At 55.0% G+C, this 20,596-nt stretch overlaps 8 protein-coding genes across 8 annotated transcripts; 5 read left to right on the forward strand and 3 right to left on the reverse strand.

The window, feature by feature from the left end:
* Positions 1-1,004: 1,004 nt before the first annotated feature.
* N656DRAFT_845356 (glycoside hydrolase family 72 protein) lies at positions 1,005-2,303 on the forward strand (the record flags this gene model as incomplete). The annotated part of the gene is made up of 4 exons (XM_064819197.1): positions 1,005-1,149; positions 1,227-1,435; positions 1,542-1,620; positions 1,680-2,303. 4 exons carry the CDS (start codon positions 1,005-1,007, stop codon positions 2,162-2,164), a joined length of 918 nt encoding a protein of 305 aa, XP_064670188.1. The 3' UTR covers positions 2,165-2,303.
* Positions 2,304-2,849, forward strand: N656DRAFT_798390 (uncharacterized protein; the record flags this gene model as incomplete). The annotated part of the gene is made up of 1 exon (XM_064817754.1): positions 2,304-2,849. One exon carries the CDS (start codon positions 2,304-2,306, stop codon positions 2,847-2,849), a length of 546 nt encoding a protein of 181 aa, XP_064670189.1.
* N656DRAFT_779502 (uncharacterized protein) lies at positions 2,846-6,993 on the reverse strand. The gene is made up of 8 exons (XM_064815206.1): positions 6,597-6,993; positions 6,368-6,535; positions 5,981-6,313; positions 5,795-5,921; positions 5,632-5,673; positions 5,481-5,565; positions 5,385-5,430; positions 2,846-5,330 (listed from the first exon to the last, which is right to left on the reverse strand). The coding sequence occupies exons 1-8, from the start codon at positions 6,685-6,687 to the stop codon at positions 3,334-3,336; spliced, it is 2,889 nt and encodes a 962-aa protein (XP_064670190.1). The 5' UTR covers positions 6,688-6,993; the 3' UTR covers positions 2,846-3,333.
* Positions 6,994-7,214: 221 nt separating this feature from the next.
* On the forward strand, positions 7,215-8,521 carry N656DRAFT_709269 (uncharacterized protein; the record flags this gene model as incomplete). The annotated part of the gene is made up of 2 exons (XM_064811578.1): positions 7,215-7,304; positions 7,373-8,521. The coding sequence occupies 2 exons, from the start codon at positions 7,215-7,217 to the stop codon at positions 8,519-8,521; spliced, it is 1,239 nt and encodes a 412-aa protein (XP_064670191.1).
* Positions 8,522-8,621: 100 nt separating this feature from the next.
* N656DRAFT_709769 (DUF55-domain-containing protein) lies at positions 8,622-9,720 on the reverse strand (the record flags this gene model as incomplete). The annotated part of the gene is made up of 4 exons (XM_064811619.1): positions 8,622-8,878; positions 8,934-9,068; positions 9,154-9,424; positions 9,586-9,720. 4 exons carry the CDS (start codon positions 9,718-9,720, stop codon positions 8,622-8,624), a joined length of 798 nt encoding a protein of 265 aa, XP_064670192.1.
* Positions 9,721-13,397: 3,677 nt separating this feature from the next.
* Positions 13,398-16,772, forward strand: N656DRAFT_709506 (uncharacterized protein; the record flags this gene model as incomplete). The annotated part of the gene is made up of 2 exons (XM_064811599.1): positions 13,398-14,444; positions 14,487-16,772. The coding sequence occupies 2 exons, from the start codon at positions 13,398-13,400 to the stop codon at positions 16,770-16,772; spliced, it is 3,333 nt and encodes a 1,110-aa protein (XP_064670193.1).
* Positions 16,773-17,326: 554 nt separating this feature from the next.
* On the reverse strand, positions 17,327-18,217 carry N656DRAFT_779509 (uncharacterized protein). Its single transcript, XM_064815207.1, has 2 exons — positions 17,660-18,217; positions 17,327-17,543 (listed from the first exon to the last, which is right to left on the reverse strand). Exons 1-2 carry the CDS (start codon positions 18,068-18,070, stop codon positions 17,493-17,495), a joined length of 462 nt encoding a protein of 153 aa, XP_064670194.1. The 5' UTR covers positions 18,071-18,217; the 3' UTR covers positions 17,327-17,492.
* Positions 18,218-18,353: 136 nt separating this feature from the next.
* On the forward strand, positions 18,354-20,453 carry N656DRAFT_779510 (eukaryotic translation initiation factor 3, subunit 6). Its single transcript, XM_064815208.1, has 2 exons — positions 18,354-19,003; positions 19,077-20,453. The coding sequence occupies exons 1-2, from the start codon at positions 18,575-18,577 to the stop codon at positions 19,992-19,994; spliced, it is 1,347 nt and encodes a 448-aa protein (XP_064670195.1). The 5' UTR covers positions 18,354-18,574; the 3' UTR covers positions 19,995-20,453.
* The last annotated feature ends 143 nt before the right edge of the window (positions 20,454-20,596 follow it).

Here is a 20,596-nt window from a genome sequence, read left to right on the forward strand (position 1 = left end):
CAGTCAGTCTCAGGACAGTCAGGAGCTGAGCCTGAGTGACCCCTTAATCATAGTCATGCAAGTCCACACACTTAACTTTAGCAGAAACAAATTAAACAAACAACAACACTACACCTTTACGGTGCGAAGAGGCAGAGGCACGGTCCTGGACATAAGCTCACAAGTTAGTTGGAAACGAGGAATCATATATGATGTCCCCCTGCACCTTCTAGGCGCCAGATGATGTACTATATCATGTTTCACAGGAAATCGGCCACCCATCCATGACTCGAATCAAAATATTCATCCAATGCGGGTATCACTACCCATCTCACTAGGTACCTATCTTTTATCTTGTCTCGAAATGGGGCTTGTGAGAAGAAACATAGAAGACCACTGCAGAGAGGCAGACTTGTAACGCCATCCTTGGGCGGCAAACATCTGCCTACACAGCAGAACAACAAGTGGATCATGGATGACTTTGCTTCTTTCCAACCGAGAATGTGTTTGAAGAGCACTGTGATAAACACCCTGATCAATCATACTTTTAAAATTTGTATCTTACTGGTAGTAACTTAATCTTCTCGCGACTCCCTTTTAAATACCACTGGCGGTACACGCCCTCAATGCCCCTTTTGACTGAGGGCTGCTGGGCTGGCGGCTCGCAAGTCGGAATTTCCACAGTGTTTGGACACGGTTTCTCTCGTACCCAAGAACCAGGTTCAGACCCGGATATCACGCTACTCTTCCAGGGGAAGGATGAGTGCGTTGAGAGGTATTTGTCTTCCACTTGGCAAATCTCGCCGGATTCCTTATCAACTAATGCTTCTACCGGCACTTCGCCGCGACTGAGAGTACTAGTAATCTTCTGCTTTACCCGAGTCCTCTTGTATTGCTGTGCAATACACAACGCATTGTCTTTTGCTCTTTCTCTTGCTCAGGTGCCTACCTTAACTATCTTCATGTTCTAGATCCCTAGTTCCCATACATCAAAGATATTGCCCAGCCCTTCGCGACATGTCCCTATGGCTGCGGCTAAGAAAATGTTCGCCCTGCCCTCCTTATGTCTGATGCTGCTTCTCTTGTCAGGTTCGGCCTTGGGTCTTTCGTCGATAAGAGTCAAGGGCACAAAGCTCTATGACGAGGATGGGAACCAATTCTTCGTCAGAGGTATTGTACCCCTTACTCCTTCTTCCGGTTCATGACAGATTCGCTGACAGCCGAGATGCGATGCTCTCAAGTCGTAGTCTATGCCGCCGGTGAATCCCGTCTAGACCCTCTCGCGGATGCCAAACAATGCTCAAACGACGCAGCCCTGATGAAGGCTATGGGAGTCAATACCGTCTTCGTCTATTCTGTCAACCCGGAGCTAGACCACCATGGCTGTATGCAAGAGTTTGCCAGGCATGGCATCTATGTCTGGCTGAATCTGGGTGAACTGCCGCAAACTAATCCGGTGTGTCCACAGCTCCTGTGGGTGTTCCCTGCCAGAGCTCAGCTAACGCGGTCGACACCTGCAGTTGCAAGAACCCCTGTGGACTGCGTCTCAATACCCTTGGTAGACGGCATGTATGGATTCAATTGCTCCTTTCGACAATGTATTGGCATTTGGTATTGCTCAGCAGATCATCAACGGAAGCAGTACGTCGTCTCGGGTTTGATCAGGTGCAAACTAGTCCGATCGGCTAAGACTCGTCCAGGAATCTCAACAGCTGCAGCACCGTTTATCAAGGCCGCAACCAAAGACCTCAAGGCATACCGAGACTCGCGCGGCTATCGAGCCATACCCCTGAGCTACAACGCAGGCGAAGACAGCTACCAGCCGTTGACCGGCCAGTACCTGAGCTACGGCGACGCCAGCGAATCTATTGACATCTTTGGCCTCAATATCTTTGAAGGGTGCTCAGAGGACGACTACAACAAGCTCTACGACCGCTACCGCAACTTCCCCATCCCGCTCATCGTCTCCGAGTCCGGCTGCAGAGACCGATCGGGTGGCGCACGAGGTTTCCACGAGCTCGCTTTAACGTTCAGCTCCAAATTCCAACAAGTCTTTTCGGGCGTAAACGTGTATGAATGGTCCGAGAAGGGCAACGGCCTGGGGATGGTGCAGTACCAAAACGCCGCCGAGAATTTGGGCTCTCCGACGGCCCTAGCCCCGTACGACCGCGTCTCGTCCATCTAACGCGACTCTGGCACCTGCAGGCACGCCAGAAGCGTCTTACACTCCGGCATCGAACCCGGCACCGGCTAGTTGTCCGACACAAGATTCCGAACTTGGCTGGCTTGTCAACGGCACAGCCCCCTTACCCACCATCGCAGGGATGCAGCCTGAGATTTCTGGTACACCACCCAACAGGATCCTGATCACCATCACGACGGGTGTCAACGGAGAAGCTAGTCTTACTTCTACCGAGACATCCGAGTCAGACATCTCAGCTGCTGCCAGCGCTGCCCAAGGAGGCGGGTCCACTTCTTCGCTACTATCGACGGGAGCCGTCGCTGGCATCGCTGGAGGGTGTGTTTTAGTCGGGCTAGGCATTGCGCTGGGCCTCTTGGTGCTCTTGAAGAACCGGAAGAGGGCTGGCCAAGTGGGCAAGGACAGCGTCAACCAAAGCGATGGCGACGGCGAGATCAGTCTCAAGTCGCCGGCAAAGCCAACGGCCAAGGCGGCGGCTACCGAGTTGGCAGGGAACTCCGCGGCCAACGACGCACCCCAAGAGCAGCATGTATCGTGGGACTTTTCGATTCAGGGGGTGGAGCTGCCTGAAGACCTCCAGGTGCAAGAATTGCCCGGCGACAGCTGGGGACTCGGACGGAACTACGAGCTCGAGGAGAAGTACAGCAGAGAATCTTTGTGGTGGTGGTAGAGTCGAATCGCGAAATATGGCCTGCAGTGTAAAGCGAGTCTCTGGCAGAGCCTGAGTAACTGCAGTGAACCGCGATAGTTTGCTCCGGTAGCATACTAGTCCTTCCTGTATTGTACCACAACCCCCTACATACTCGCAAACAATCAGAGCCCTTGGCCAGACGCCAGACTAGGACAGAACCGAGGCTCAACGCCACCTCAGAATCTCAGACGGCGATCCAGGACCAACTTCCCAGCGAACATCCCAAGCCAACTTCTCATCGAGCCAGTAGCTGTATAAGAGCCGAAATAACCTAGCTATGGCACTAGACAAGCCCGCAATTGAGCAAAGATAACCAACACCATGTTTATCCAGTGCAACACATATATGCGAAAGACTTAGTATCAACCAGACACACAAGGATATTAACTCCCTCCCCTTCTTCCTAAATACATCCTCACCCGCCTCCTTTCTCCCAGCACTCATTCTTACCCCTTTTTCCTGTCTAATAGTTAAAGTACCTCGGCTCATCAAAAACATGATACCGATGGCCCCTGACGCCCTCGCCTCTAAACAAAGCCGGGAACCGCCAGCCCTCAGGGACCTCGTCCTCATGCACGCGCCTGTCGCGGAGGTCCTTTTCGAGTGTCCAGGCAGCGGCCCTTTCCTCCTCGGTGGCGGGCACTACAAACTTGGCCACCTGCAACTCGGTATCGGTGATGGTGCTTCTGCTGACGCGAGCATAGCCCGTGCGGCGGAGTCCCTTGAAGAGTATGTACTCGCACCACCGGTCCCAGTCGGTCCAGTCGACGTCGTGCATGCCGCTCAACTCCGAGACGTACGTGTTGTAGTTGCCCTCGAGGGGCTTTGTGACGAGATACGAGAGCAAGACGCTGGGGCGAGTCGAGGAACCCATCAGCTTGGCCAGGTACTCGGACTGGAGACGGCGGTCCTCGGGATCTTCCTCCTGGCCCGAGTGGAACACAAACACGTCGACCGGGGTGCCGTAGATGTCGAGCGTGGCGTGGATGGCAGGGGCCAGCTCGCCCACGGGGCTGGGCAGTAGGTGGTGGGTTGAGTTGAGGATGGGGAATTTGGACAGCAGCGCGGCGCCCCACGTGTGTTTGTTCGGGCCCGGGCCGTAGTCGACATACATGCCTAGGTCCTCCGCTAGGAACTGCGTCGTATCGCGGTTGCCCATGATGATGCGTTGCAGGTCGGACTCCAACAGTCCGATTACATCTACTTCCATCTCCTTGATCAAGTCGCGCATGCGGTATTCAGAAGACCACATGTCGTTGTCAAGCGAGAAGTGGATGGTCCAAATGCCGGCCGTGAAGAGTCGATCCTTGGCGTGGTACGGCTTGTAGTCGTTGGTGGGAAAACGGAGGAAGTTGGCGCAGAGGAAGATGATGTTGAGGACGCCGAGAGCGCCGAGGTGGTACTTCCGGTGGCTCGTATTGGCAGCACGGCGGCGGTCGTCCTTACGGCCGGACCTGGCCTGCTGCGAGATGAAGTCAAACACACCAGCGCCAATTAGGAGCATCATGGTAATCATGATCCAATCCGTGTGTTCGCGCACAAGAGGCCCACCAGGCACGAAGGCATACGCGACGACCCACACGTGGAAGAGAACCATGAGGTTATAGACAAAGAAGCCAAGCCCGAACGTGACGGCAGGATTCTTTTTAGCAGCGTTCCCAATCAGAGGCATAGAGATGGCCATCAAATAGGCAGCCAACGTCAGGCCGCCGTAGTAGCCGAACCACCGTTGGTAAAGAGTCAGCAGTGCAGCGCCGACACATGCCACGCCATAAGCAGTCCATGTGGTGACTAAACGGGGCTTGAACACGCCCGTAAGTAAACCAGCCGTCATAGCAGCGATGGTGTACCAACCGTGGACATTCGAGACGGGGCCCCTGATCGGGTACCCGTCCCAAACCCAGAGGATCATTGTGCTAGTATCGGACAGTAGTGAGTGGAGACCGAAGAACAGGCCACCAATACCGAACGCGGAGAGCAGGGCCGACCCCTTACTCTCGGGGACGTCGGCGGTCTGGATGGGGGCCCGCCGGGTGAATCTCAGGGCCGCGAGAACGGCCAGGACGAAACCCGTCCCGTTCCAACCACCGTTCTCGGCGTGCATGATGGGCCAGATGGGGTTGTTCGTGTACCACGCAAACTTGGCAATAGAAGACATGAGCAGACCGATTGTCCACGCGAGAATACGGGCTTCCAGCCTAGCAGGCTGCGCTGAGTCGGAATACCAAGTGGCGGCCCATCCAAGGCAACCCATCCAGACGCCGAAGCCAACTGTGAACAGTCGGGACACCGGGTCTTTAACCAGGTATGCTAGCAAGCCTGCAATTGAGAGAAGATGGGTGACGCGTTGGTTCTTCACGATCAAGGAGCGGAGCGGTCTGATGGCGAGAAGACTGGGCGAGATGGTGGACATGACGAGGGCTTCGTAGCCCGAGATGCCCATGTGCCAGAGCGGAAAGTCTGCCACATGTTAGCATGCACTTAGCGTGTTGTTCGTGCCACGGATTGGCTTACACCAGATAACCACACCAAGGCTGGTCAAGATGGACCAGAAGACGAACTGGACAAAGTTAGACCGCACTCAATACCACCCAATCAACAAGCACTTACACCGTGATACACGTCGGCCGCAATGTCCAAGGCCTCGTTCAGGCGGAAGCCAGCAGAGAAGACCCCACCGGTGGCCTTTTCCTTCCTGCACCCATGGTCATTAGTCACTCCTAGCCGCCGCAGTCAGGGGTATTTTCAGGGCAAGGCTTACTCCTTTTCCAGGACAGCAGTAGGCACGGACGATGTGTTGACACTATGGAAACCGCTTCTTAGAACATGACATCATCATCTCATTCCAAACTTATGGATATATACAAGTCCCATGCCGCAAACTTGCGAAAGGACAGGGTTATCTCGGGAGCCATTGGACGTACCCCTTGCTTGCGCCCTTGACATCCCTGACAACCAACTCAAAAGTGTCAAAGTCCAGAGCCGTTACGGCGTCGAAGGCAACGTCAAAGAAGATCAGCGACCATTCGAAGAAGGCGTAGATAGTGTAAGCTGGGAAACGCATTAGCATCGAATATACTTCCGCTGGGCATGAAGTCCATCCGGCTTACCCCCCGGCACTCGGTGAACCTTGTGCTGGATGAAGAAGTAAATCAACGGTATGAGGGTGCCGAAGAAGCCTCCAGCCAGATATTTTCTGTACTTGATAGCTTTCGCGTTTGGTGGACTGAGCGCAATGCACCCCGTCGTCCACGGAATTGTGAATACGATGTACGAGATCATCAAGATATCGTGCCAGTCGTGATCGTCGGTAGACGTGATATACGTCCACCCACCACATGTTAGCGTCCGAATGACGCCGGAAATGGCGATTGCTTTAGGAAGGGTGCGGCCAGGCTTCGCAGTGAGGAGGTACCAAAGTCCAACGAGGGCAAATCTCGGACCTGCAGCGCATCAGCAGTTGTTGGCGAAACGGACTAGGGGCCACTCGGTCGCACCGGAAGTAATGGCGATGAAGATCATGAAGATGGAGCGCTCAGGGTATCGATCGCCAATTGTAGCTGAGACGGACGGGAACCATTCGTCCGGGTAGCCGTACCATTCGTTCTGGACGATCTTGCGATAATGGAGCGCGGAGCCGACGACAAGGGCGCTTAAGAAGGCCACTGTAGTAGCTCCGGTTAGCCTATTGTCTAGCAAAAATCTGGATCTGCAAGTGTCACTCACTGTAAGCAACGGCCGTGTGCGACCAACTAACCCATTGGCCGCCAAAGGAGAGCACGACGCCGGCGTCCTTGTCCTTGTAACGGGACGCCATCTTGCCGCGTGATTCAGAAGTCGCCCGCTTAACAGAAAACGTTTGGCGAACTGCTTGTTTATGGGATGAACATGTCAATCGCTTCGATCTTTGATCGAAAACGCTATGGATCGCAAAAAGCTACAAGGAAAACGGGGTCAAAGGAGTGTCAAGAAGAAATCCAATGGCTGTTGCTGTTTGACCATCCGAGGAGCGAAGCTGACGGAGCCCTCGGCGGCGCGAATCGATCTTGAACTCGATTGGATCCACCTGTGTCTTACGTTGGTTCCTGCCGTTCCGTTTCAGTGGAACAGCTGGTTGATCCAGGGATCCCAATACTAAGGAAGGGTACGTACCGTACTCTACTGTAGAGTGTACAGTGTACACTATGTACAGGGCGGTGAAGGAGGGCGGTAATCAACAGGAGCCCCACTAAAAAGTCCAGTGCCTGCCACGGTGCAACCAAGAAATCTATGGTATCCAGAGCTCGCTGGAACCGTTGACACTCCGGACCTGAAGATACTTACCGCGCCACTTTATCCCCAAAAATGGCCGGCGTTGCAGACAAAGCGCGCTACTATCTTGAGCGAGCAGCGCCACAGCTGCGGGAATTCGAAGAAAAGGAAATCTTTTCCAAGGTCAGCAACTCCCGTTATCTCCCAATCCCCCTTACCCCCCGATTCCCAGCCTCTAACCCAGGATCTAGGAAGAAATCCGCTCCCTCGTCACCAAGCGCGCAGACTATGAGCACCTGATCCTCTCCCCGGGGAGCAAGCCGAACGACTTCCTTTCCTACGTCGCCTGGGAGCGGTCACTAGACCGACTGCGTGCGAAGCGGTGCGCGCGGCTCAAGATCCGCTCGTCGAGCGCCCACGCCAGCCAGGCCCGCACCTTTGGCATCTTTGAGCGCGCCGTGCTCAAGCACCCCGGTTGCGTGCCCCTGTGGCTGGCCTACCTCGACTTTGCCGCCCAGGTCAAGGCCTCGAAGCGCTGGCGACGCGTCGCCACCCGCGCCCTGCGCCTGCACCCGACCGATGCGTCCCTCTGGACCCTAGCCGGCCGCCGCGCCGCCCAGGCCGGCGACATGGAGCGCGCCCGGGCGCACTTTCTGCGGGGATGCCGCTTCTGTAACCGCGAGCCGACTCTGTGGGTTGAGTATGCGCGGTGTGAGATGGAATGGCTTGCGCGCGTGGAGGCTAAGAAGAATGGCAAGGGGGTCAGAAAGGGTGTTGATGCCCTCGCGGCTATCAAGGCTACTGAGGCGGAGCAGGAAGGGGATGTGATTGAGTTTGACGACGAAGACAATGAGAGCGGGGATGACGACGGCCTGATGCTCCCTGACCCGGACGCGGCCGAGGGAGCCGGGCGGAAGAAGAAGCCAAATGTGTTTGACGAGGAGGAGACCAAGAAGCTTGAGCAAAGCCCCGCGCTCAACGGCGCCATACCCATGGCCATCTTCGACATTGCCAGGAAGCAACCGTTCTTTGGGGCCGCGGCAGCCGACAAGTTTTTTGACGTGTTTGCCGGGTTCGATAATGTCTCGTCACGCGACAATATTTTGCAGCATGTTCTTAGTGCGATGGAGGAGCTGTTCCCCAACGACCCGTGCACATGGAGCTGCAAGATACGGCAGCCACTCATCGGAGTTGACATGCAGACCCCTGCGTTCCCCAAGGCGTTGCGGGAGTCGCTGGCGAGGTTGAAGGGCGCATTAGAGATGACACACGACAAAAAGTCACTCGCAGCGAGACTGGTTCCATGGGTGGATTCCATTCTAGCCCAGGAGAGTCTGGATGAGGCCATCAGGACGGTGCTGGAGCATGGGAAGCGGTCCTTGGAGTTGTCGTTGACATAATGATACCCTTCCGGCATAAATTACATATCGCTGAGGCATAGCTATCTTACATTCCACACTCCGTGCGTTATCCGCACCTGTGAGCGTGTTACCTCTGTTCTTAGGAGGCCTTCTGCTCGACCAAGCCCATAATGTATTCCCACTCGCTCGCGCTGACCTTGCTGACGCTCAGGCGGGACTGTTTGAGCATTTGCATGTTCTCTAGAGGCTTCCCTGGCGCCCCCATCTCCTTTAGTTCTTTAAGGCCGATGGGGACGGCGAATTTGCTGCGAAACTTGACGTGCACGACACTCCACTTGGGGTCGGATGGCTTGGATTTGGGGTCGTAATACGGAGCTTTGGGGTCATGGGCTGATACTGGTGATATTGTTAGAAACTCGGATGAAAGTATGCGGGTTGGGTGGATTCCCACAGTCGGGAGAGTGTTCCTGGACGATCTCCATGGTTCCTACGATGCCAGGCTCTTTGCAGTTCGAGTGGTAGAAGAAGGCCAGGTCGCCCTTCTTCATGGATCGGAGGTTGTTGCGAGCGGCATAAGCGCGGATTCCTGCGGGCTGGTGGTCAACCACAAGGCTTGATGTGTGGATTTCCTTCGGCCATTCAGGGGTTGTCTTCGCATAGTGTCAACGTACCGTCCCATGGCTCTGGCTCCGTTTTCGCCTTCAAATCATCGATTGAGAACTTGACATCGACTCCATTTTCGAGCCGTGATTCAGGCTCAGCCTTCATGAGCCAGTAGTTTCTCTCCCCGTCATCCTTCTTATCTGTTACGCTGGAGGACGTAACCGCAGGATTGCTGCCGTTTGCCTTTGGCTCCTCACTACTCCTTCCCGCCGCCCGTGGCCTTGATTGTTGCCGGCCCGTGCGACTTTTCTTGACCGGTGGCTCAGAAATGGCAGTGGACTGTCCCTACTTGAACGTTAGACTTTTGAATTGAGCAGCCGCCCATCACCGTGCCTGGCAGTGGGCCAGGGTCCAGGGGGAGATGGTTTTATCAAACGAGAAGGACGATCACGGGTTCATATCGGCGATGGGCGGTGGATATCGAGCGCAAGGACTGAGACCATATCTATCTTTACCTCTTTGGACAATTCCGCCGCGGGGGATGTGGCCCCGTCCTCGGGCTTCTGGAGTCGTAGCGAGCGTCGGTTTGGTTCGGCAGCTGGCTGCCCGGCAGATGTGACTTTCCTCTTCGCCATGACAGCTCGAAAAGTGAGATCATACAATAGCACTAAACCAGCTGCGTCGGCGAGTCACACGTCGGGCAGGTGGGGGTGTGATATTGCCCGTTTTTGGCTCCAAGATTGCAAAACTGTCAAAATCAAGCACAGTGTGGGTGTAACGCATTTGTACCCTGGCGAACTCGCGACCTCTTTGGGCGGCCGATGAGAAATAGCAACCAGTTAGCGTCCTCGCCAACGCCCTCGCCGCTCAATCCGTCCGTTGGCGCGAGAGTAATGACTGAGAATACCATGCGTATGAACGAGATGAGCATGGGACGCGTGCAGAGTGATGTGATGTTCAGTTGGACTTTCGCTGCCAGTTTTCTTGTTCCGCAGGTATCACGATTCCACCATGGCGATGAGGTGCGTTCTGAGATGCGGGGTTGTCTGCTCAGCATCCTCACCGCGAGACTGACTTAACTTACCTACAGCCAGCACCTGCACGAGATGAGTGGATTCTCTTCTTGCCATATGTGTCTAGTGTCGACAGTGGTGACCCAAAGCATTTGTTCCTTGTTGTATTGTGATTACTGTAACATAGTGGAATTTTTTCCCTAACGGTCGCGCACGATGGGCTAACGAGATGCGACTGCTCATGGCTTGCTCCGCCCAACGGCTCGATAGCTGTCGGCTTGAAGTAGACGGGCTAGCGAGGCATCTGGAAAAGGATTTGTGACTTTGTGTCTGTCAATGAGCCCGAGCATCCATCGCAACACCGTGATGGTCGGCAACGTTGGCAGGGATCATGGCGAGGTGAACAAACCCGATCCTTGGAGATCCCTCAAGTCCATCCGGGCCACTTCTTGGCGGCCGAGCCTATCAGACTATCAGTGACTTTGCCTCTCGGGCTTAATCAAAAGACGCATCCAGGCTTGTGGCATCTGCCACGGAACACAGCAGATCGAGGACGCAGCTACACTCTATTACGGACTCCTCCTCCGGCCGATCTGAGAGAGGGCGAGACGAGCCAAGTTGTGGACCTGAAACAAAGGTGCCCGAATGCCTGAATAGGAGGAGCGATTCTCGGCCCAGAGGTTTGCCATGGAAAGGCCACGATCCAGGGCGGGGGCCAGCCTCGAGGCGTCTTTGTTACATGCAGAAGCTTATCCATTTTCATTGTGCGTGCGGAATGTATGCTGCGTCGGCATCATGTAATGAATGGGTGACACTGTGACTGGCAATAAAGTCAGGTTGAGTGCGATCGGGCGGGTGGGGTGCTTGTGCGAGGCAAAATCCAGCGATGCGGCAGCTTGAGAGCATCAAAATCAAGCTTGCGTCCAAGTCCGACAGCGCCCGTCGCTTGCTCCGTCTCGTGATTGCAAAGTCAAGTTGGCCAGGAAGCCTGACGAGGACGTCGACAGCTTCCGAGCGTTTGAGTTTGCTGGACTGGTGTGGCAGGTTTAAGCAGGTACGGGAGGTACCGTACTGTACTGTACATTTCGAAATGCCTGCCAAATGATTTCTTGTCGGAGAATTTTTAGTGCCTGGCTGTAATAGTGACTTCGCTGTGAAGGACAGTCGACATTAAAACGGCCCAACTGCCCACATCCCCCTTGGTTTCCGTTCCCCTTTCACCCCATCCCATTCTCCTAAACCTGTTCCTTATATTTTGTCGTTTTGACTCGGATATTTTCTTGTCGTGGTCCCTGCTAGAATAGGAGATCGCTGTCACCATGGCCCCAGTAAGTAACACCCCTTTCCCCGGAACGGTCCGGGAGCACCCGCGGCTGAACTCCTGAAAGTGACAACAGGACGGCAGCAAGGCCAGCACAGAAAAATTGCCTGCTCGCCAGCGGCTTGAGTGATCGAGGAGAGCTCGAGCAAGAACAAAACGTTGTGCGACAAATTTTCTGCGCTCCTTACGCCAGCCAAAGCATATGCCCTCGGATCGTTGGGTGTGTGGGTGGTGACCGGGATCTCCACCACACCCAGCCAGCCATGTGGGACGCACCCCGGCCTTCAGACGACAACACCCAGTACCGGCAACCATCCATCGCGTTGAGGGGATTCTCTAGAAATATCCGCAAATTGACTCTAGTGTTGCCCATTCCTCAAAGACCCTGTCAAGAGTCACTGCTTGGAATGAGCGCAGAAACCCTGTATTCCGCTGGCTGACGCCTTGCAGCGGGAGTCATGTATGGTGATGACTGGGAGATGCCGCTATCGAGTGGCGGGGCAGCCGAACCGGAGTTTCGGCGGTCAATCGACTGACGCGAATGCGGTCCTAGAATGGCGATACATGTTTCGCCATGCGCGAAGAAGATTCGATCACTCCCTGGAACTTCGAGGCACCGGCTGCTTTCTTTTGGCTGTCGAAAACTCGGTTGAGCCGTCGTTTCATGGATTCCAACCCCTAAAAGCCGGATGATTCCTTGACCTGAAATGCGTGCCTCAAACCTTGCAATGGCTTGCAACACGCTGCTTCCATTCAGAAGGCTTCAAAGGCACCGTGCTGGAAGGGCAAGTATGTCCCAATTCCACCGGCAACAGGCAATGATTGTTGTCGGTCATCATATGCACTTTTTGTTCTCTTTGCGTGCAAACCAGAGAGAAACTTCCCTGACCTTTGTTGGGCTCCGTCTTGGAAGATGGGGATGAAAATGGGCTTCTTACAGCAATTAACGGACGACCTAGTGAAAGGTCAAAAGTCACGCTGTGCTGAGAGTAGCGCGCTAGCACGCTTTCGATTCGTCAGCCGCTTGCTTTTGGACCCACTACACTAGTATATTTTGGTGCAAGGGGTTGTTCGGCTGAAAGAACGAGATCACTCGGCGTTCCTGGTCGCAAGCACAACTGGAGGAACAGTGGACATCCGACCAGCAACGCGAACCCAAGTACTGTACAGAGGTAAGACCTGCACTTCCTTCGTCAATTTTCCCACCCTTATCCACCTTGGCCTGCCGATTAGGGGCCTGTACATATTCAACCTCGTGATTTCCTTTCCTCTGGGCCTCCAATTCTGATGCTATTGGGATTGCGCGGGCACTGATCGTTGGCCGGAGGCTTGGTGTCGCCGGGAAGCTGCTTGCGAAAATTTCTCGCGGCTCAGCTCCACGCGGCCTTCGCCTCTGCATCCCAGTCGACCAGTCTCGTGGGCTTTTTTGTGTACGTCGAACACACCCCCAGCCTGATTGCCTCCACTCTCCCGTCTTCCGGTGGTTGCTACCGGTCGGTCATTGTTTGGCTTACCGCTGCTGCTGCTGCTCCGGCTCCGTGTGTTCTCGGTGCCGGCATCGCGCTGCAACCTGGAACCGCCAGCCTTCCCATCTTCGCCTCGGCACGCTCTCCCACCCAAATTTCCTGACTTGCCAACTTGGGCGGGCCTTGGTTCTGTTGTTCGCTTCGGGTGTGGGCCCGATTGCCCCCCCTCCCCCCGACTGCAGCAGCGCTGACCACTGCTGCCCACTGCCACCGCTCCCCCCAGCAGCCAGAAACCCGCCTCTGCCCACTGCACTGCACACTGCCCGACACACACCGCGACGCGACTGCTCCATCGCGACAAGCCTCTGCCGTGTCACTGCCCATCTCGATTTAATCATTTTTTTGGTCCATGGCATTTACTTCGCACAAATCTCGTGGTTGCTGACTCCGCTGCAAGAAATCCATCTCATGGGCGCGATCGCTTTCATTACCGCATCCATCCTTCGCACGACATGAGCAACTGGATCAACGAGGCCGCTGTCCCTAACCACAATGGCAACGGCTTCCCTCACGGCAATGACCCATCCGCCGTCACTGGCGCCATGATGGATCCGTCTGTCTTTATGGGCAATCCGGCGCAATTCAACTCCCAGTTCGCGAACCCACAACAGTTGGCCATGGCCAACGGGCCCATGCGCAATGCATCGCCTTCCTTCCCGAACCAAATGTATCAGACCAATTCCGTCATTCCCTCGAAGCGACCGAGACCGAGAGAAGATGGTATGGGCCAGTCGCCGCGCCCAGCGCCGGGCATGCTACCAACCTCACGCGCCGAGACGCCGCAGCAATCATCCTTTCCGGGATTCCAACAACCCGGCATGCCGCAACAATCGTCCGCTCAGCCGTCTCCATATCCCCACCTCCAGCCGAATGGCTCAGGGAACGCGACGCCGTCCCCCATCTTGGGCAACCAGATGCGCCCTGGAAGCGTTCCACAAAGGGTCGCGTCTACCTCCCCACATCCCTTCTCACCTGCTGCACAACAGTTTCCCCAGGCGTCTCCTTTACCGCCTGACCATACAGGAACGCCGCAGCAATTCATGCAGCAAGGCAACTTCTCGCAGAACTTTAACCCCCAGTTCACACCGGCGCAATCCCCAGCACGGCCGTCTCCAGGACCGAACCCAATGGCAGGCCAGATGATGCCCCAGCAGATGGCAATGGCTCAGCAGATGCCACAGATGACGGGCCAGATGGCTGGGCAAATGCCAGCTCACATGTCGGGGCATATGGCAAGCCAAATACCCGCCCAGATGCCGGGCCAGTTTGCGGGACAGATGCCCGGTCAAATGACTGGTCAGATGGCGGGTCAGATGCCGAACATGATGTTCCCACAGCAAATGGGCCAACCCCGAAATGCGCTGGAGCAGCAGAAGCTCCTGTACCAAATGCAACTCCAACAACAAGCGCAGCGGACAGGCATGCAAATGCACCAGATGAATGCTCAGAACATGATGCAAGCACAGGCTGGCCAGACGCAGGCACAGATACACACACAAGTCCAGGCCCAGGCTCAAGCGCAAGCTCAAGCGCAGGCCCAGGCACAAGCGCGAAGTATAATGGCCTCGCGGCAAGGTATCCCCAACGGCCAAATACAACCAGGCGCAATGAGGCCGCAGCAGGGGATGCCTCAACAGCAGCCAATGGCTCGGATGCCTACCCCAGAACAGTTCATGAAGCACCTGACAGCTTTCATGAATTCAAAGGGCCTCTCTGTGGATCTGCAACCATTTGTCGAAGGTCGTCCTATTCCCCTGCATAACCTATTCCAATTCGTGTACTACCGACTTGGCGGATACCGGAATGCGACAAATTCAAACGGTTGGATCCAAGTTGCTCAGTCTAGCGGATTCGCGCCTCAACAAATCCCCACAGTAGCACCGCAACTCAAGGTCCTATACGAAAGAAATCTGCTCAAGTACGAGGAGTTCTGGGCCACGCAACAGAAGATGCGGCTACAGCAGCAGGGAGGTATGCCCAATGTCCAAAATGCGCAACCCGGAACGCCCACGAAGCCTATGTCTTCGGGGCAGATGCAGGCTCAGATGATGCAACAGTCACAGCAACTGCAACATGGCCAGATGCAATCCCCCATCAAGCCATCAGGTCCGCAGCAGACAGGCGTCAATGGCTTCTCAGCTCCTGGCCATGGCCAACAGCCGATGCTCTCCAACCAAGGACATTCACGCAACAGCTTGTCGAGGAGCGTCCAGGCTACTCCCACAGTGGACGAATTTCCTATCCCTTCACCTGCACAGAGCAAAGCTGGGACTTTGTCCCTTCCCGGCTCCGCCCACCCGGAAAGCCAAGGGATGAGCGATGATGTCGGGGCTTCGCTGAAATTCCCTGCTCCCTTTGCGACCAATCCGGATGAGTATATGCCTTGCTCGCGAGAAATCACAACCCATGGAGGGTTCGACGTGAACGCTTTGATGAAGGTTGGCGATGAGTTGCAGAGATCCAAAATCGACATCCCGTTGCCAACCGAATTTGGGAATGTCGACATTCACGCTCTCACGAAAAGCATCCAGAGCGGCATTTATGGCGAGGTTCGGCTGGCCCTCGATACTTTGGCGGCTTTGACGTGCAGCGACTATCACTTCCTCAGTCCCACGCAGCCGGTACCCATTCCCCAGATTGACTTGAGACATTGCGATGAGCTAGTCGAAGCCTTGATTGAGTGTGCCGAAGAGCAAGTTGACTTGCTGGTGGAGAACTCTGAAGAAGCATCAAACGAGATAACCATCCCTTCATATGAGGATGTTGTGCGCGCCTGCAGGGTAGAAAGACTTGCGTTGCGCCACCCGCCACTCTTCGGGTCTCAGGCGCATGTGCTCGAGCGCGCGGTGGAGCGGCTCATTTGCATTACAACCATCCTGCGGAACCTCTCATGCCGTGAGGAGAACCACGCTTGTCTCGCGGACGAAACTGTCGTCAAGTTTATTTGCGTCGTTATCAGATACCTGGGAACCCGCGAGATGCTCCTTCGAACCCAGGTCGACACCCTAGATTTGATGAAGGACTTGATCACTCTCTTGTCGAACATTGCTGGCTCGGTGGAGATACCCGGACGGGAGCAGGCCTTCTGCCTGCTCCAGTTCTTGCTCGCCTTCGCACCGACTCTAGGCCCGACGTGGTCGGACGACCGGCTATTCTTCTCATCATACGAACCCGCGCTACATCCGTATCTACCCCATGCCGTCGACTGCCTAGCCAAGCTACTGGCAAGGGACGAGCCGAACAGGACGTACTACAAGGCCATCTTTGCGGCCGAGGCGGCCGTCAACGCCTCCCCCCCTTGCGAACTCCTTACCCGCGTTTTCGGTCTCGCGATATCCCCACTACCCGACCATTCACGCGATCACAGGCCCATGAATTTGCCATCCCTGGTTGAAGCGCGCAAGCCCGTCCTAATGCAAGGTCTTCTTGCCGCCGACATCATGGCCGGACTTGCTCCTGGGTATGAAAGCGGGGTGACGCGCGCATGGCTTGCATCTGGCAATGGCTTTGCGCAGAACCTATTGCTCTTGGTCCGCCAGCTGAGTGCTCAGTTCGAGGGTCCACCCGGTAGGACGGGTGGCCAGCCACGAACCCAGCCAAAGCGGGATCTTGATCTCGTGTATATCATTGCGCTAGCCGTCAACATGTTGAAGCGGCTCGGGGAGAAGGCGCATGATCCCAATAGCCCGGAACGAAAGGTCAGCGTGCCGCCGGAAGTTCTTCCGGCCAGGGAAAGCGTGCTCAGTGCGCTGCAGATGCAGGCGAACGAGTGGACTAAGGAAGGCATTTTGGCGGATCTGCTGGCGTACGTCGACTTGGGTCGCTAAGCCCCTCGGGCATCGACTTCGGTACTGCTAAGGGAATAGATGGCGGTTTGGGGACTAGTGCTGGGCGTTCAGAGGCTAGTTAGATAGCAAGCGAATTTGCATTCCTGAAATTTGGGTTTACATGCCGACTTGGGTTCCCAAGAGTAGGATGCGAGGGGTTGGTGGGCGATGGGCATAGCTTGCTATCACTCTTTTGTGCATATTTGTTGTATCTGGAAAACCGAGACTCAAGACAAACGATATGAGCTGGCCGGGAAGGCGCCCTGGCATAGCGTATACTAGGCCAACACGGGCGTTGATCGGCAGACAGAGATGTTTATTTGCATGTGTGGTACAATACCTCAACCATCCGCTGGCTTGGTGTTTTGTATCTTGTCTTGTCCCCCGTGCAATATGCCGGGAGGTTTAAGTTTTGTGACGAAATATTCGTAGTAGTACATGTTGCATACTATACACTTTCTAACCCCATCTTCAAGTGTTGCGAGGAGCAGCCGGAATGGCTAAGCCCTTATGTTCTCGGCTGTACCTGACCACACCCACTGACTGTCCAAACTGGCGCTGTGAACCAGCCATAATTCTGTCAGACCAGTTGGTATCCTGTGCATGTTGCACAATACTCTTTCCCAGGCCAGGCAGATCGCATCTTGCGATACGCTTTGCCAGATACAGCCCCATACTGTCATGCTCTAACCCCCAGTTTATTATACACGCTTGTTCCGATCAGAAACCTTGGCTCTGAAGCCAAGCGTCGACCTGAGGCTTGTGGTGGCCCTGTTCGCGTGCGGGTTTCTGGTCAGCGAACTAACTCTTTCTTTCTTCCCGGGAGAGGTGCCTCTGGGGCAGGCTTATGTGTGGGATGAATGGCTGAACTATGTATGTAGACGCACCTCTACCACGACATGCCCAGTCACGGGGTTAATCTTGACATCCTTTGGATCGAGCCCCAACCCCGTCGCTAGCACTTCCTTGAAGGCCTTGCGGTCGCCCTCGATTTTCTTGATGGTGGTGAGCTTCTTGTTGCCGCCGCGTTTTCGGAGCTGGTAGACGGGGAAGTTGTTGCCTGGCGTGCGAGAGACGTGGAAGGGGCGGGGTATTCTTTGTGTCGTCGTACTTGTTGTTTGCACTGCTGCTGAGGGTGGTTGTGAGTTTGGCTGTTGTTCTTGCGCTGTTGATGTTGCTGTTGCTGTTGCTGTTGCGAGGCATCTCCTGCTGACAAGACTGGCTGAGGAAGTCGTTTGCTGAAGAATCTGTCGAGAAGGCGCTATTGTCGCCCGGAATAGGGCCGTGGAACGGAGCATTGTGGCACTTTGGCGGCTGAGACGGGACGGCTTAGGAAGAAGTCGCCAATGCTAGCGATCAGCTCGAAATGGATCTCGATTCTTTCTCGCGATAACTTCGTTATCGTCAGGCTAACGTTAACTTCTTAATCCGGGAGCCAAGGCAGCTGGCAGCTGCACGGCACCTGATCGACGGAACGAGATTCGCCGGATCACGGTGGAACGATTTGCCGTCTCCACAGCAATGGCTTTGACCACAGGGGTACAGGGGTCCACCGGTACCTACCCACATCCCACCCACATTCGCATCACAACTTTCCATTTTTTGACCCCACTAAAGATTCAGAATACCTGTGGAAGAGGTTGTTGGCTTGACCTTCCTCCCGCCCCCTTGCGCACCACACCCTCGACTTGTTGTCCCTGATCGAGATATCCAACAGGGCTGTTCCAGAGTTGGTATTTCACGAAAATCCTTTGTGATTCTTAGGCCACGATTGCGCATAGCCCCAAGTCGAGGGATCCATCATGGCTTCCGAACCGACCACAGACGGCGTCGCGTCGTTGCCAGCCGACTACGACCTGCTTCACAAGCTTATCCCGCGCCTCGACCGCCACTTAATTTTTCCTTTGCTCGAATTCAGCGCCGATCGGCTGGTCGGGGAATCTGGCGAGGTGAAAGACAAGGAGAAGGCGCGCGAGATCACACAGGCCAAATATGCACTCCTGAACAAGACCAACATGATCGACTATGTCGCCAACCTATACTGCGAGCTGGAAGGATTGGACCAACCGCCGGCAGAATTCGCCGAGAAGCGGCAGAAGGTGCTTAGCCAGCTGGACAAGTTCGAGCAGGAGTCGAGCAAGATCATGGAGTTGCTGGACCGCGAGGATGTGGTCAATAACCTTCGGAGTGACAAGATCGCTAACTTGGAATTCCTCAAACGAGAGCACGACGTAGGTCGCTTCAACTCGCATAATTCTTTGCCCTTGGAGAGCGGTCTTGTGGGCTGATCCCCAAATGTGACAGGTTACGATTGAGATGGTCAACGCACTTTACGATTTTGCCCTCCTACAATACAGCTGCGGCAATTACAACGACGCATCCGATCTCCTCTACAGATTCCGTGTGCTCTCAACCGACAATGACAAGGTGTCATCCGCGACATGGGGCAGACTGGCTTGCGAAATCCTCACGGCCAATTGGGAGTCGGCCATGGAGGAGTTGCAAAAAGTGCGGGAGGGCATCGATTCGAAGTTGTCACAGAACCCGCTAGCGCAGCTGCACCACCGGAATCGCCTCATGCACTGGGCCCTCTTCCCCCTCTTCAACTTCGACCAGGCGCGCGAACCGCTTCTCAACCTTTTCTTCAACGCCGACTACACCAACTCATTCCAAGCCGACTCCGCGTGGCTTCTGCGATACCTTTGCGTTGCCGTCATCACCAACCGTCGCCGGGCCAAGAATCCTGGTGTGCATCAAAAGCAAATGAAGGATATTGCGCGCATCGTAAGGCAAGAGGCATATGAGTACCAGGATCCCATCACGCGCTTCGTCCACGCCCTGTACATCGACGTCAGGTTCCAAGAGGCGGCGGACCAGCTCGTGCTCGCCCAGGAGGTCATGCGCAACGACTTCTTCCTGCTCGCACATGTTGACGAATTTGTCGATTCTGCAAGGCATCTTCTCTTTGAGAGCTATTGCAAGGTCTGCATCCGCTTCACACTGGAGGATATTGGCAACAAGCTTGGGTTGAAGGGTAACGAGGCCGTCAAGTGGATTGTCAACGCCATCCGCGACACACGGGTCGACGCCAAGATTAACTACAAGGAGGGCACTGTCTATATCAACCATCAGTCTACTTCGGCGTACCAGCAAGTGATCGAGAGGACAAAGGGGAGCTTCTTCCGTTCCGCCGTTCTCGGCGCGGCAATCGCCAGGAATTAGTAGCTGGGCATCAGGCAGGAAGCAGTTGCATAGGAACAGGCCTTGGCGGACACTCGCCAGGTTTTTCCAGCGTTTGCCCATTGTGATCGCCGTAGACTTAGGCGTTTGGGGTTTGAGCACGCGGCAAGTAGACATGGCGAATCGGCTGGCATCGTATTGCTAGGGAGCAAGACGGATGGGTATATCAGCATACGTCACAGCATATGGGAATGGTTGAGAGCGCGTTCTCACAGTCTCACATATATGGGGGACGAATGATATGCGTGCCGCTGGTCGATGGGTGGCATATGTGTGCCTCCCTAGGGCGGCACATCAATCCATGTCGAAATATACAATGGTCTAATCCCAATAGTGGTGTTACCCGGTGATTTAAGGAGCTGGGGCAGTGTCACAGTGGTTGCTAGACACAAACCCTAATTACTAGCTAGATAGGGAGAATACAATTCACGATTGCTTGACTTTGTCTCTACCTTCCCTCTTCACCTCCGCAAGTGACCCTTAACAGCCCACGAAGCACAATTTGATCTAGCCGTATTCACATGCACTGGTTAGTATGACAATAATCAGATCGGCGACAATTTACCTCAGAGGCAAAGTCTATT

This window comes from Canariomyces notabilis (genome assembly GCF_033297395.1).
Source record: "Canariomyces notabilis strain CBS 508.74 unplaced genomic scaffold N656scaffold_11, whole genome shotgun sequence".
Classification (NCBI taxonomy): Eukaryota; Fungi; Ascomycota; class Sordariomycetes; order Sordariales; family Chaetomiaceae; genus Canariomyces; species Canariomyces notabilis.